The sequence below is a fragment of the Sphaeramia orbicularis genome, chromosome 15 (genome assembly GCF_902148855.1).
Source record: "Sphaeramia orbicularis chromosome 15, fSphaOr1.1, whole genome shotgun sequence".
NCBI lineage: Eukaryota > Metazoa > Chordata > Actinopteri > Kurtiformes > Apogonidae > Sphaeramia > Sphaeramia orbicularis.
The window spans coordinates 14070706-14087486 of NC_043971.1; the positions used below are offsets into that span (position 1 = coordinate 14070706).

The following is a 16781-nucleotide window of genomic DNA, read 5'->3' on the forward strand; positions in this document are numbered from 1 at the left end:
GTCACAGTATAAAACTATATTATGGCATTTGTCATTATTGTTTTGTATCCCAGACCCTTGTTACAAAAAAAAAAAAACGAGTCCCAATCAGGGGTGTAAGAAAATATCGGTATCACTGTATATCACAATATTTCACTTCAAGATACTGTATCAATATTAAAAAGTACTGTATCGATATTTTTAGGTATTTATTCAAATGCAGACATGGCAGAGGTTCATTTTTGTGTTTTATTTTTCAAGCTATTTTTATATTCACATGGGTATTTTGTTCTGTTGTTTTTATACTACAAAAGTAGTATTGTGATATTCCAGGTCATAAATGTAATTTTTATGAAATTGATAACGCTTTTTTGTCAAATAAGGGATAATTCAAGCATCCTAAAAGCACTTTTTACTGTCTGAAAGAGGCAAATGTTTGTTTTTTATTGGGAATGCACAAAAATAATGTTCTGATGTTGGATAATTCAGGGACTAAACACTATGTATTCTTTTCGCAATAGAATACGAACATTTAAGCAGGATCTTAAACTGTAATGTCTGTAAAACATTATTTATTTATTTGTGTGTGTTTTTTTTTTGTACTGGTAAAACTGCATGTTAAAACTTTATTTATCCAAATGCTGCACTATAAATTTTTCCAGGAAATAATCTTTTAAGAAAGAAACAAAACAAAAAATATCGCTTTGTTAACAGTATCGTGATATATCGCGATATATAGTTATGTGATCCTAGTAGTGTGATTTGTATTGTATCGCCAGATTCTTGCCAATACACACCCCTAGTCCCAATACTTTTGTCCATATAGTGCACAGGTGTCAAACATACAGCCTGGGGGCCAAATCCGGCCCGCCACAGGGTCCAGTCTGGCCCTTGGGATGAATTTGTGAAATGCAAAAATAGCTACTAAGAAATTAACAATCATTTTGGTTCAGGTTCCACATGCAGACCAATTCAATCTAGAGTGAGTCAGACCAGTAAAGTTCTATCATAATAATCTATAAATACTCACAACTGCAATTTTTTCTCTTTGTAATTGTACATATTTTTCATGTATTTACACTGAAACAAAGTATAGTTTCACAAAACATGTGAATAATCTGAACAAATGTGAAGAACCTGAAATGTCTTAAGAAAAATTTGTGCAATTTTTACAATATTCTGCCTGATACTAAATGTTTTGTATGTTTGTAGATCCACTGTGATCTGTACGTTATAGTGAACATGTGGAAATGATAATAATAATAATAAAGGATTGGATTTATATAGCGCCTTTCTAGACACCCAAAGCGCTTTACATTATTGACCTGGGGCAGACTGACAGAAGCGTGGCTGCCATTTTGCGCCTACGGCCCCTCCGACCACCACCAAACATTCATACACCAGTGTGGGTGGCACTGGAGGCAAGGAGGGTGAAGTGTCTTGCCCAAGGACACAACGGACTGACTGGGACAGAGCGGGATTCGAACCGCCAACCCTTCGGTTATTGGACGACCCGCTCTACCAACTGAGCCATGGCCACCCATGAAATGATAAACTGAGGCAGAATATTGTTAAAATTACACTTATCCTTTCAGTTTGTCCAGGTAATTCACATTGTTTGAAATGACAGTTTGTAGATGTAAACATTTTCATTGTTTAATTTTACTTTTTTCACTGTACAATATAGAGAAAAGTTTGGTGTTGACATTACTTATATATTATTATGTTATTATTTTACTGGTTCGGCCCACTTCAGATCAAATTTAGCTGAATGTGGCCCCTGAACTAAAATAAGTTTGACACCCCTGATATAGTGTATATAGCATGCTAGATGTAATTTTATGATTTAACCCAATTTTGTTTATCTGTATGGCTCATAAGATAACTAAACATTGCATTTTGACTCAGCCTTGACCATATTGTACAAAAGCATGTGTAGACTCTCTGGGCAGATGTTGATTTGTAGTCCAGGTCTTTATACAGCACCAGATTACTTTGTTAAAGAGTCTGTCTGAACGCCTTTCCCTCTGAGAAAAACACACTGCAGCCTGCTTCAAATTGGAAATGGCAGCAATCGTTTTTTGTTTTTTTTTTTCCCAGCCACTTTTTTCAATCACCTGTGCAGCTGCAGTGCATCTCTGTGTGCTCTTACCTCATTGATGAGCATTCGCGAGGCCATGGTGAGGCGGGTTCTGGGGGAGAAGTGGCTGGTGATCATAATCCTCATGCCAGCCTCGGAGAAGGACAGCTGGTGGGGGTAAGCCGACAGCAGCTCGTCCACCATCAGCACCGACGTCTTCCTGTGGTGATTAGCTGTACGGCAAATACAGGCAAATAATCACGCTGACCTGAAGACGTATGCCTGCCACATTCATCTGATATTAAACTGAACACGACTGTTGGAGCAAAGATTGTTTTGTATAATGGCTAGAATGGTTTCCAGATAAGACAGATAAGAAACAGCTGGATGGAAAACACCAGAAATATCTCATTTCCATCACTATTTCCATATTTTATATTGGTATTTTTAGTCAGATCTGAGGATTTTTTTTATTTTAGTCTTTTTTTTTTTTTGTCTATTTATTTCAAGTCTGTTTCAACCATGATCAATGAGCTGCTGGTAGTACGTGCCCATGTCTTCTGTCTGTACTGTTTTTAATCTGTCCTCTGTATGTGTCCTGTGCTTTTAATGTTTGTTTGTCTTTGAGATACCCTCTCCAGACTGCAGAACAAATCTACCTACGGGTATTAATAAAGTCACCTTGAACCTTGATATAATTTAGCACCTTTCAATGATGTCTTGTTGCACTGAATGGGTGACAACTGTAGCTAATGCTGCATTCCAGGACATTTTTTTAGCCCGTAAGTCACGACTTCAAACCACGACTCATGACTTTGTAACGTTCCAGGCAAGTCATGCCAAACTGCCTGAGCGCAAGAAATTGTGCTAGCTAGATGTAAATAAACCAGCATGGTGGACTGTACATTATGCTCATTTACAATCATTTCTATCGCCAAAGGTGTTTGCTCTTTGCTTATTTGAGGGAAACACAGGAGTAAAAATGAGGCAAGAGAAGCTGTTCTACCTTTTATGTTATTTGTATATTTGGATACGTACTGTATTTGGTATTAATTTATTCTTGCACTCAATGGACTGAAAACTAGCTAACACTAGAGTAGCTTCTGATTATGCAGAACATTTGCAGATAAATAATGTCAGAGCAATACCTTGTTTTAATAAACAACTTGCATAAACACCACATCCATGGGGGCTGCCATTGCTACTTGATGTCAGAGCTCGGAACTGGGAGTACATCGATCTTCTAGTACACAGGTGTCAAACATGCGGCCCGGGGGGCCAAACCCGGCCCGCCAAAGGGTCCAATCCAGCCCTTGGGATGAATTTGTGAAATACAAAAATTACACTAAACTATGAACAATCATTTTAATTCAGGTTCCACATTCAGACCAATTCAATCTCAGGTTCATCATAATAACCTGTAAATACTAACAACTCCAAATTTTTCTCTTTGAAAATGTAAATGTTTTCATGTATTTACATTAAAACAAAGTATAATATTGCAAAAATATCTGAATAACCTGAACAAATATGAACAACCTGAAATGTCTTAAGAGAAGTAAGTGCAATTTTAACAATATTCTTCCTGTTACTAAATGTTTTGTGTATTTGTAGATCCACTGTAATCTGTAAGTTATAATGTATGTGTAAATGATAAACTAAAGCATATTATTAAAATTACACATTTTTTTCAGTTTGTTTGAAAGGATAGTTTGTAAATGCAAACATTTTCATAATGTAATTTCCCTTTTTTCACTCTAAAACATAGAGAAAAGTTTGGAGTTGACATTATTTATATATTATTATGTTATTATTTTACTGGTTCGGCCCACTGCAGATCAAATTTAGCTGAATGTGGCCCCTGAACTAAAATGAGTTTGACACCCCTGTTCTAGTGCGAGTTCACGGGTAGGAAGTCACAGGTCTGAATGCCATTCCAGTGCCTTTTCACCGGTAGGAGGTTGGAAAAACACAAGTTACGGGCTGCCTGGAATGCAGCATAATATGAAGCTAATGTGCAAAAACGCTACTTCCTCTCACCAGTATTGACGTAATTTGTAGCAATGTCTGGGATTTGAAGGGCATAAAAACAAGTGTTAACTCTGGCTTCATTAGATGTGATTTATTTATTTATTTATTTATTCCTTTTTTAATAAATTACAAGGCTTTGACACACAGGAAAATCGCACATGCTAGCTTACTAGCAGCAGCTAACAGTTAGCTTGCTAACAGGTCTTGAAGAAACGGTTATTGTCAGTGTCAATTAGGGTTCATTTATCAATTACATTATTTATTTACGGTATGTATTTATTTTTTTTTATGACTTGCATTTTTTAAATTATTTTTTCCAAACATATCACATCATCACACATCAAATACTAACATTAGAGCATTGGTAAATTACCCACCCTGCTGCCCCCCCACCTGTAAGCAGAAGGGGTCTTCATATCGGATGTATTTATTTATTTAATCAAGACAAGACAAGAAGATGGACTACTGAAGATTACACTTTTTCCTTCAAAAATGACTCTCACTGATTATTGATTGTCAAAATAGTTGACAAGTAGCCGATTAGATGATGAATACATGCAGCTCTACTTGCTAACACCAGAGAATGCTAACCACAGTTTAGCATTTTAATTAGCAGAAATTAAAAATGTTCAAGTTCCATCAAAAATGGTAAAGTCTTGGGCTTTTGAAACACTATTTATGGCTGGAGTTTTTAAATCAGTGCTAATAATGTCGCTAATCTTCTGTATAAAATGTTATTTGCCCCTTACCTAAATCTATAAAAATAACTAATTTCAGTTTCTTTCAACAGTACCTTTTAAATATATGGCTTTCGGTGAAATGGCCTTTTCCAAACACAGCCATCACATTATTGCACATTAATTTTCCTTCTATAACACTGGATGAGAGTCAGTTTGTTTCTCAGGTGATACAGCTATTAACAAAAAAAAAGTGAAAATCCCACAGTACCTTTCTTTAATAACACAGCTGTTGCGTCGCAGCCGTCGTCTAGTTCTGCGTTATTCGCCGCTCCGTTCCTCAAACTGCTTGAATTTTTTTTCCGCCTCTCCAGAAAACGAACAACGTACGAGTTCATCCTAAAACAGGTAAAAATCTAGTTAATTTGTGGATTGTATACATCCCATGATTTCTGATGTATACATTGAGCTGCTGTTTATCTTTATCCAGTTTTATGTAGAAGCCACCACAACTGATCTCTGCATGAGGTTTCACATTCAATCCATTGTTTTGATCCAAGAAAATACAACAATCCATGTTGAACTACACAGTAAAAAAAAATGCAATTCCTTGAGGCAAAAAAAACAAAACAAAAAACTGATGGTATTCATTTTAGTTCCTCAATAAATACTGAACAACATTGATATGTTTAACCCTCCGGTATCCTGTCCAGCAATGCCCTTACTAAGCACTAAGAGTGCCTTTTTGGCACACTTGTGGAATAATGTCAAAAAAAGTTTCATACAGTTTATTTTTAATTCTTTTACACGTTTTTCTATTTCATCAACTTAAGCCGTAAATAAAAATACCAAATACTCAACAATTGTCACCTTTTTTAACCCTTTAAATGCTGTGTTTGTAATGTAAACAAATCACTTTTTTGGATGCAAAAAACACAAAAAAGTACTTTTTTTTCAATATACTACATAAAAAGTGGATCACATATTATTTGATTTTTGCAGCCTGGCATATGTCAGTGATTAACTCCAACATTGGTTAATTTGCATTATTATTTTTGGCGCTAGGTCAAATGTTCAAAAATACTAGCATCTGTCACCAAGTGTGCCAAAAAGGCACACCTATAAATCAAACTATTAAATATTATATATTGATTTCTTTTTCTGCTCTAATTTGATTTTATTTTTGTAAATCAAGGTCAACCCTAATCATACATGTCAAATGGAAGAAACAGTGCATTTTTGGCACACTTGGGAGACAGATGCTAGTCTTGTGATTTTCTTTTGTTTACAATGTGCTAATTTTAGTTGGTGGCCAGAATTTTAAAGATCATGCAAAAATGAACTTTTGAATTCTAACCTTATTTAAATTGTGAAAAATAATCTGAAGTTTTTTAATACAAACTGCAAAGTGTGCCTAAAAGGCGCACCCGGATATCGGAGGGTTAATTCATGTATAGCTCCTAAAAACACTGAGATCCCATAAATATTCTCCTCCAGGACATTCAATGACCTTGTACTGACAGATGATGATTATTGTGTGTGTTGCCTGAAGCGAATTCACACTTACTTCATAATTAAAATGTAGACAAAATACATGAGGATCAACGTAAGAGCCTCCCACCTGGAAAACACAGAATTATTGAATTAATCATGTGACTCCTTTTTGGCAGATTTTGTTGGAAAAACAGTTAGTTGACATATTAGATGGTGTTTTCCACATGATATAGGCTACAACCTGACATATAAAGTAATTAGGCAGTGTTTTTCTTTATCACATAGATGAAAGATACATGTGATTACGTTTGACAGCATGAATCAATCCAGTATCGTAAATAAAACTTACCAAACCACCTTTTCATCATATATGAACTGTGGGGCAGAAGAGCAGAGTGATAGAACAATTAAAACTCACTCAATACAACATGTACCAAAATGTACCATGTACCAAGGAAAAATTAGTCTTAGGAACAATACTTCCGTCTGTTTCATTCTGTAAAAGAAACAATTACACAACAAGATTTGACGATGTAAGTTACCAGTTAACCAAATTTCATATTGATATAAAAACTGATCATTCTAGTTTAGATGTATAATTTGAGCGATTATCCACTGTCGAGACCAAATCTGTCACTACAGAGATGGTAAAACATCCTGTAATGGAAGAATCTGCAAGGTAACTTATAACTAAATCAACCTCTGATAAATGAAGGGGGTAAAAAGTACAGTACTTGCATCTGAGATGCAGTGGAATACAAGTTTAACCCATAAAGGCCCAGTGGGACTATTGTGGTAGTTCCCAAATTAATTTTTCTCTCTATTTAACCTTTCTTAAGTGGTTTATCACCATTTATTGTAATATTATCCTCTGTTTTCAGTTAAAATCAAGTATTTTCTTAAATTTAATTTACTGATCATGTAGATGTTCATAAAAGCTAAGATTAAAGTTGAGGTTTATTATATCAGAAACAGAGAAAACTGAAAAAAACACTGACTTTTTCAGCAAAAATGTCAATAACTGAACATAAACCTAGTGTCTCAATTCACAATCATTGATCCAACTCCATGGGTTTTACTGGAGAATCAGTGATGTAGAAGATGACGGTGTTTCCATGGTAACTACGGAGCCTCTAAATGTCCCAATGGGTCATATCTAATGTCCATGAAAAGAACACAAACTTTATTTTACACCAATTATTTACATGTATTGTTAGGATTAGTGGATCTACAGGTATTTAACAGTTTAGATTTGGGTTTTTATTTTTAGTTTTGATGCTCCACACATCTGGAACATACTACCAGAAAACTGTAGGTCTGCTAAAAGTCTCAGTTCTTTAAAATCAAGGTTAAAGACTCATTTGTTTACACCTGCCTTTGATTAGAGTATTTTTTCAGTTCTAATACCTGTACTGCAACTCACAATTTCAACTGTTTTGACTGATTTAACATTAAATTCTTAATTTTAATCAAGATTGGGCTTCAAGGTTTTTCAGACCCGGGACAGAAGGATTATAACCCGCTGTTCGCAGAGAAGCCGCCTCTGGGATTCTTTGAGTCCCCGGGGACGCAAGTAGCAAACTGCACTCACGACAAGGCTGGTACCCCCAGACGCAGTGGTTTCTGCTGGAGTGGAGCATGTTTTCTGCACTTTCCCTTTGTTTCATGTTTGATTCTGCTATTGTCCTATGTCATTTTATGTGTTTCTATGCCTTTGTAAAGCACTTTGAATTGCCTTGAGTATGAACGGTGCTATACAGATAAATTTGCCTGGCCTTGCCTTGCCTATGTCAGTAGATGCTTCTGGTCGACAGTGGATGCTTGGGTTTTTATGGGTAAAAGCCGCAAAAAATTTTTATTTTTTAAGTACACATAAAAAGTTGCAATTCTTTGCAACACTTTACACTGCAAGCCCGGACTGTGTATTTACTAAAATGCTTTAATTCCAATGTACTCAAATGATTTAAGTTTTATTACATTACCAAAATGTGAAGTCTACTCTACTAATTTGTAGACATAGTCGAAAGTACGAAAAAGTTTAAGTTGAATGGATTTAAATCACTAAGTTTTAGTCATGGCCACACCTTTTTATCTCTGCATTGCATTGTGGGTATTGGGCATGTTGTTATAAATGTGTTATTTTTCTGTGCAGGGGTTCAGTGGGGTTGTGGTGTTAGTGTTAATTTGGACTTAATGTGTATATGGCAGTATTTATTGGCCTTTTTGTGTTTGTTTTTGTATTTTTGTAGAGCTGCACCCTGAGTGAGAGCCATAGATTGAACAATGGCTTTACTGTTCATGTATGACTGTTCTTTTTCAATGTAAATCTTTATGCCTTGCCAAATTAAAAGCACTTCCTGTACTGTCCAATTACATTGAGTTTACTTCCTGTCTAACTTCCATCCATGCTACAACATATTAAGTTGAATAATTTTGCATAACAATTTATACTGCAAAAGATTTTAATTTAAATTAACTTGGAATTGAGTCCAATGAACTGATGATATTAAGTCTAATGATTATACAAAGCAATTGACATTGCATCAGATTTTAACCCTTTCATGCATACTGGTCATTAGAGTGGACAGTTATTCTCCAGCTGTTCTCTTACATTTTCATGGGTTTGGTTGTTTTAGTTTCATATCAGCCAACACAGTGGACGCTTATGCATCATCCCAAACACTGCAATTCATTCCATTACTGTAACTTTGCTGTTCTTGATAAACCTGATCTGCAGTAACACGTTTTATTGTAAATTAATTTTTAATTGTTATTAGCCTGTAATTAACAGTTTTTTAAACAAAGAGGGTTTTTTTTCAAATTATCTCTGTGAAGTGAGTAATAACTAGTATTTGAGTATGTTAAAATCTGAGAAAACATCAGATTAGCTGGATTAAAAATGTTTTCATTTCATAGTTTTCACACAGTATATGACTTTCTGATGATGGGTTTTAAATACATGCTTCTTTGCTTCAAAAATTAAATGCTGTGTGTCCAGCTGAGTGGACATTTGTGTAACCCCACAAAAAATAGGTTCATAAAAATATTTCAATTGCATTGTTTGTTTGTTTTTTTCATGCCTTAAGATGGATAAAATCACTTAAAAAAAAAAAAAATTGACGAAGGTTCTCATAATTCATGCATGAAAGGGTTAAGTTAAATTCACTTGGCATTTAGTGTGCTGTACTTAAAATAGCAATGCCATTCAAATCAGGCATTTAAGTTTAATACACTTAAGTTTTCATTACTCATTACTTAAATTTTTTAAGGCAACGGGTTACCTCAGATTTTTTAAGGAAACTCAACTTATCCGGTCTTACAGTGTAGTAAAAGTAGTCTAGTGTTTGCTGATTCTTTATGTAAGTGTTCTCTTACCACTATAAGAGCAGAAATAGACAGAGTATAGTAGACAGAGTCTCTGAGCAGAGGCCAGCAGGACAGACGGATCGTCTGCAGGACAGACAGACAGACAGATAAACAGACAGGGAGCAGTGAGATAATACAAAATTAGTAGAAACCAAACTACATTTTTGTGCTGTTGAGTAACACATTTTGCAAGGTACTTACACTGCTGTGCACTACTAACAAGATAAACCACCAAACTGTGTGTATTTGAGTCTTACATAACAACCAATCTGAACAGGATGAAAAAATCTTGCAAGTATGTTTCTCCTTTCCTTGTGGGATTACATAGGGGAAAAATATTTTTGACACATCACAAATACAGTCGTGGAAAAAAATTATTGGACCGCCCTTGTTTTCTTCAATTTCTTGTTCATTTTAATGCCTTGTATAACTAAAAGTACATTTCTTTGGACAAATATAATGATAACAACAAAAATAGCTCATAAGACTTTAATTTCAGAGCTGATATCTAATCATTTTCCATGTTTTCTTGATAATAACCAAAATCACTTCAGTTCTTCCATCAATATCTATGGCATTGTACTGACAAAAACAGTACTTTTGGGCACTCCATGTTTTCTTTTCTGTCTGTTTTAGTCACATGATACACACACGAGTTAGTACTTGATTGTATAACCATTGTTTTTGATGACTTTAGATGGCCTAATAATTTTTTCCGCGACTGTATTTCTAATAAAACTCTGACCAATCATTTTATTCATTCCAACTAAAATGATTGACCGAGCTTATTGTTATTTTATCATCTTCATTTTGCATTTTTAGGTATTTTCTTAAATTCAATTTACTGATCATGACAATATTCCTAAAAGCTTAGAGTAAATTCAAAGCCTATTAAATCAGAACATAGAAAACTGATACAAAAGTGACATTTTCAGCGAAATATATCATTAACTCAACATAAAAACAATTGTCTACGACCACTGTTATTTGTAAAACTACGTGAGTTTTATTGATGAACTGATGTTGAAGAAGATGATGTTTCCACGTTCACTACAGAGAATACGAACATCCAAAAAAAAGCAAAAAAAAATATTTAACCTGAATTACTTTCCTGTAGTAACTACTTTTTTTTCAGCTGTTTTTATGTTTCTCTATACATTTGCTGGATTTTTATGTTGTTTTTAGCTTCTCTTTAAAGTGTTTTTCATTTTTTTTTGCCGTTTTTTAGCTTCTCTCTGTAAAAGGCACTGAAGTTTGATAATGTTTTTAGCTTCTCTTTACAAAACTTGCAGAATTTACATGGTATGTTGAACTTCTCTGCAAAATATTTGATCTATTAGCTCATTTTTGGGTTCAGTCTGAAACAGTTGCTCAGTTTTAAAGCTGTCTTTAGCCTCTCAGTAAAATACTATGAGTTGGTGGTTTGTTGATTCGCTCTGGGAAAAAAAAGGATCATTTTTTTAACCTCCTAAGACCCAGAAATGGGTTTTCTGTCCACATTTGTGGACAAGAGTTTCACAACTTTATACAAAAAAAAGAAAAGAAAACTGTCTGCCACAAAGGACATTCCATAAAAATTTTAAAAACTGCATCTGAAAAAACTGTTGCATCATGATGTTTCCAATATAGACACTTATTTAATAAAAAAACAAAAAAAGCTGGTACTTGGCTGACATATCCTGGGTCTTAGGAGGTTAAGGTTGTTTTTAACTTCCCTCTTTACTCTTTAATCTCTTTGCTGGAAAATAAACAGTGTAAAGACATGAGACAACAAGTAGTTTCAGTCCAGATTGTGAATTATGTATGAAAATGTATGAGTGAATGTGCAGCTGCTGCATAATAGACTCATTCATTCCGTAATAGATGTGTTTGTAAGGTGTTGTTTACCTGTACAGCGAATATCCCACACACTCCGATAATGCAGAGGATGTTGAAAACAGCCGAACCCACGATAGTGCCCACGCCGACGTCACCTTTCGTGATGAAGACTCCTGTGCAGCACACACACAAAACAAAACGTTAGAAAAATCACATAAAATATAGATAAATACAGTCCATTTTCTTTTGTTGGTGCAGTTGATTCACTCTTATATTGAAAAATTTCTCTTTTCATGTGTGTACAAATGGACTCATTACAGTCTGTTCTTATCACACTGTAAGTCTTAATTAACTGATATTCCACTGCTTTATTAATTATTCTCTTCTTTTATACAGTATTATGCTTCTATCTACTCTATAAATGAAAGCAAAAGCAAATGCCTGAAGCAAATAATCACTAGCAAAAAAAAAGACATTTATAATATTGCACAAAAGAAATACTTAATATAATTTAAATGTTATTTACACATCTGAAAAGGAGTGGGAAGATGTTAACACTTAATTAATCCCTCTGTTTTTCTTTAAATCATATGCAGAAGTGCACAGGAAACAGAAATACACTGACAATATTGTTTGGTGACACTTGGAGTACTTGCAAAAACAACATAATTATAAAAACCTAAGGATGTGATATGTGTGTGTATCAAGGTTATTATCGTTAATGAAAACTAACGAAATGACGAAAACTAGAATTGAAAAAACATTTTCGTTAACTGAAATAAATAAAAACTATAATTAAAAGAAAAAAAACGATAACTAACTGAAACTGTAGTGTGTGTTTACAAAACTAACTAAAACGGAAAAAAATTAACGATAAAATTCCCTTCGTTTTGGCCAATGTCGGATTGATATGAAATTGATTATTTCACTCCATCAATTTTAGCTAGCGGCACCATACGGTATTTCACGGTTCATCACTTGGTTAAGAGTCGGAAACATGGAGACTAAAGCAGCAGAGTCCTGTCTGGGATTTATATGAATACGATGCTGAAGAAGAGAAAAGATATGAAAAAACTAAAACTAATACTAGAACTAAACTAAACTAAGCATTTAGAAAAAAACAAAAACTAACAGAAACTAGCAAACCTGCTCTAAAAACAAATTAAAACTAGAAGCACTCGGAGAGCGCAGACCTCTGCCAAGGCTGATCAGTGGCCCCCCCCGTGGGCCCCCCCCGCCCCCGATCACCACCAAAATTTAATCATTTCTTCCTTATCCCATTTCCAACAAACCCTGAAAATTTCATCAAAATCTGTCCATAAGTTTTTGAGTTATGTTGCACACTAACGGACAGACAAACAAACAAACAAACAAACAGACAAACAAACCCTGGCAAAAACATAACCTCCTTGGCGGAGGTAACTAACTGAATGAGAGGAAAAAAAGTCAAAACTAAATAAAACTAAACTACCATAAAAAAAAAAAAAAAACTATTATAACCTCGGTGTGAATGTGTGTGTGTTTGTGTGTGTGTGTGTGTTTCTTTTCACCGATGACAGAGGTAAACAGTTCAGGAGCTGAACTTCCCGCTGCCATGAACGTCGCTCCAGCAACATCCTCACTCAGATGAAGACGCTGAAGAAAAAGCAAAATGTAAAAAAATAAATAAAAATAAGGAAAGTAAGAAAGACACAAGGATGAGAACAATTAATACAGAAGAAAAACAAATGAATGCATTCAATCAAAAGGACAGAAATGAACAAACACTGATCTACCTGTTAGTGGTTTTTAAGGCTCAGTAGAGGCGTCATTAACAACTTGTAGTGTGTTCTTACCTCACAGATCTTCTCTAGCGAGGGGACGAAGTAGTCATCACACAACAAGGCCAGGGCGTAAAACATGTAGACCGCCTGCAGAGACCAAACACACACACATTTAGGGAATTACACACACTTTTATCCTGCTAACACTCACAGCGCTTACTGTTTTAAAGCATTTACAAGAACAGTCTGTTTTCACTAAGCTCATGATCCTTTCTTTTATATCGGTGTCATGAAGTAAGTTAGAATCATATTAACCAAAGTGGGTATTTATTTATTTTAACTCTTTATTGAAATGAGAACAATGACAATATAAAAAAGTCATATCCAGTATCCAAAATATGTGATGTCAGAACAAGAACACTACACCTGCACTCACATGTACACACACATAGACACTTAAAAAAAAAAAAAGGGGGGGGGGGGGTTGTCTGCCTACTGACTTAATATTAAAGTAATCTGTAAAGGGCTGCCAAATTGAATAAAATAACTTCACATTATCTTCTAGTGAAAATTTGATTTTCTCCAAACCTAAGTGTTGCATAATGTCTTTCAACACAGCCTGATGAGTTGGAGGATTTTTGTTTTTCCAGTTTTGGGTATTTTTTGGTCACTGTTGTAGCCTTTAACCCTTTTAAGACTGGCATTTTAACACGCTGCCTAGATGTCTTCATGTTTTCTTTGCAATAAAAGTGTCAGAAAATGTCTTTTCATGTCTTTTGTTTTGCGCCTTTGTTTTCAGGAGGAATGTAACTGTCAATATCTGTCCATTAATTATCATTATTATAAACAATAAAGGCTTAAAACTGTGTGTTTTAGTAAAAAAGGAAAAAAATGACTAAGTTTTTAGCATATTTATTATCAGAAACAACTGTAAATGTCCATAATGAAACTTTTTGAGGTTGCAAAAATAAACTTTCAACTATTTTACACCTGCTCAAACGTGCTTTTTGGTCTTGAACATTCAGTATCCATATTATGGCGTCATATTTTTTGTGATTTCCAGGCATTTTTTAGCCTGTGTGAAAGTCTCTGAAACAGTTCCTTTCTATTTGTAGAGTACCACATGGCTGCCATAAAGTGTTATATAGTGTCAGAAAGCTCAGGATCTCAGCTTTTTGATGCCATTTGAATTTTCTGGACAGTACAAACAGTTCAGGAGTTACAGTGATTCGAATGCTGTAAAGTGCAAAATGCAGCAGCGGCAGAGAGATTGCAGTTGTTAAAGGGTTAATTATGCTTAACTTATGTCTGATATAACTCAAACAGGTCAGTTATAGAAACCCAAACTGCTGCAACAACCAAAACTAGTTTTTGTACCAGTAAATGTGTTTATTTCTGTTGGATATTTGAACATGTGGGTCTAATGGAACTGACTTCAGCCAGTCTGAATAAACCATGAACTATGAAACCAGTTCTGAAATCCTGCACAGAGAACGTCAACTGAACTAAAGTACATTTTGTGAGTAACATAATAAAATTCTCTCACTGCATCTGTTGTGAACTGATATTTGCTCTTACACTGACAAACTGAACATTTGCTCAAACCAACAAGTTCAGTTAATTAACCCTTTAAGCGCCAAAGTTGCAATATTGCGACAAACAACATGAATGAAACAGGTTTTTGAAATCTGGATATCAAAATACACACAAAGTACACTGGACTGGACTGTTTTACATGAACTACTGTATGTTGTTTTATGTAGGGACTAAAGATGGAAATTAGTCTTGGCTATGTTCTTCATATTGGCACATATTGTGTTTATTAATATGCTTTGTCCCTTTGAAAAAATAAACTTCAAAATTGAATATTAAAAAAAAAAAAAAAAAAAAAAGTATATATATATATATATATATATATATATATATATATATATATATATATATATATATATATATATATATATATATATACCTAAAGCACAAGTGTCAAACATGCGGCCCGGGGGCCAAATCCAGCCCGCCAAAGGGTCCAATCCGGCCCGCGGGATGAATTTGTGAAATAAAAAAATTATACTGAAGAGATTAACAATCAGTGGTGTCAAAATCATTCTAATTCAGGTTCCACATACAGACACATACAGTCCAATTAGATTTCAAGTGGGTCAGAACCAGTAAAATATTATCACAATAACCTATAAATAATGACAACCCCAAATTCTCTCTTTGTGTTTTTTGGTGTAAAAAAGTAAAATTACATGAAAATGTTTACATTACAAAACTATACTCTTACAAAAAAATGTGAATAACCTGAACAAATACGAACAAATGGAAATGTCTTAAGAAAAGTAAATGCAATTTTACCAATATTCTGACTGTTACTAAATATTTTGTGTGATTGTAATGCACTTGTGTAAATGATAAACTGATAAACCGAGGCAGAATATTGCTAAAATTGCACTTGTTTTTCTTAAGACAATTCAAGTTGTTCATGTTATTCAGATTTTTAAGGAAACTTTGTAGATGTAAACCTGATCATAATATAATTTTACTTTTCTCACTTATTTTTTTTACTGGTCCGGCCCACTGGAGATCAAATTGGGCTGAATGTGGCCCCTGAACTACAATGAGTTCGACACCCCTGACCTAAAGGATTAATATGAAAATAAACTGATTTCTTCTCTAGGAAACACCAGCACATATGAAAAAACAGTAAACAAAAAACAAACAAACCTAGTGACATCTGTATAGTAGTGGATGAGTTAACTTGTCATTAGCTACATTACAGTTTATTTTGGTTCAGAGCATTAGTCGGTGAACATGTTAATCCTTTCAGCAGCTGCTGTTGTGCTCACAGAACAGCCAAAAAAAAAAACAAAAACAAAAAAAACAACAACTCCAAAGCTGATAATATAAAGTTGTCGCTGCTGATCAAGGCAGTTTGTGTTTGTATCTCAGCTGTAAATTCACATCATATCTGTATCTTGTAACCTGCTATACATGCTAACACTTCAAATCCACACTGAAATCACACAGCTATAACTGCTACAGGCTGAATCCACTGCATTTAGAGTAAAGGCTCGATTACAGGATAAACATAATTCTGATCTGATGTGTTGGTAAATCTAAATATGGTTAAAAATGAGCATGTCCTGTCTCAGCTGGACACACAGAGCAGGTTTGGGACGGAGTTCAGTCCATGTGTCCTTACATCACACATAAGCCTCTGCTCAACATCTGCCAGGCACTTCAGCATTAAAACCCTCTGACAGTCAGCACATCTGTACATGTTAAAGGCCATCCACAACAACAGCCGACCCAAGCGGAACAATAACGAGGGATTCTTTAAAACTATTCCGAACTCAACTGGAATCGACACCGCGACTTTGAATTTACAGGGAAAAATATTCAACATGCCACACTGGCCCTGCGCATCGCTGTTTTACCTTTTTATTTATCTTATTAACCCTTTAAGCGCCAAAGTTGCCATTGCAACAAGGAACATAACTGAATGAAACAGACCATAACTCCAGATAGATCAGGGCTGTCAAACCTATTTTGGTTCAGGGGCCATAT

The 16781-nt window shown here is 34.7% G+C and overlaps 1 protein-coding gene across 1 annotated transcript in view; it reads right to left on the minus strand.

The window, feature by feature from the left end:
* Nucleotides 1–16781, minus strand: part of slc24a3 (solute carrier family 24 member 3) — a 209888-nt gene that overhangs the window by 23679 nt on the left and 169428 nt on the right. The window contains exons 4-11 of the mRNA XM_030156211.1: nucleotides 13281–13355; nucleotides 12996–13080; nucleotides 11515–11618; nucleotides 9637–9711; nucleotides 6611–6636; nucleotides 6335–6388; nucleotides 5039–5166; nucleotides 2132–2292 (exon numbers count right to left, since the gene is read on the minus strand). Of these exons, the coding sequence (XP_030012071.1) occupies nucleotides 2132–2292; nucleotides 5039–5166; nucleotides 6335–6388; nucleotides 6611–6636; nucleotides 9637–9711; nucleotides 11515–11618; nucleotides 12996–13080; nucleotides 13281–13355 (708 nt within the window). The remainder of the gene's footprint in view (nucleotides 1–2131; nucleotides 2293–5038; nucleotides 5167–6334; nucleotides 6389–6610; nucleotides 6637–9636; nucleotides 9712–11514; nucleotides 11619–12995; nucleotides 13081–13280; nucleotides 13356–16781) is intronic.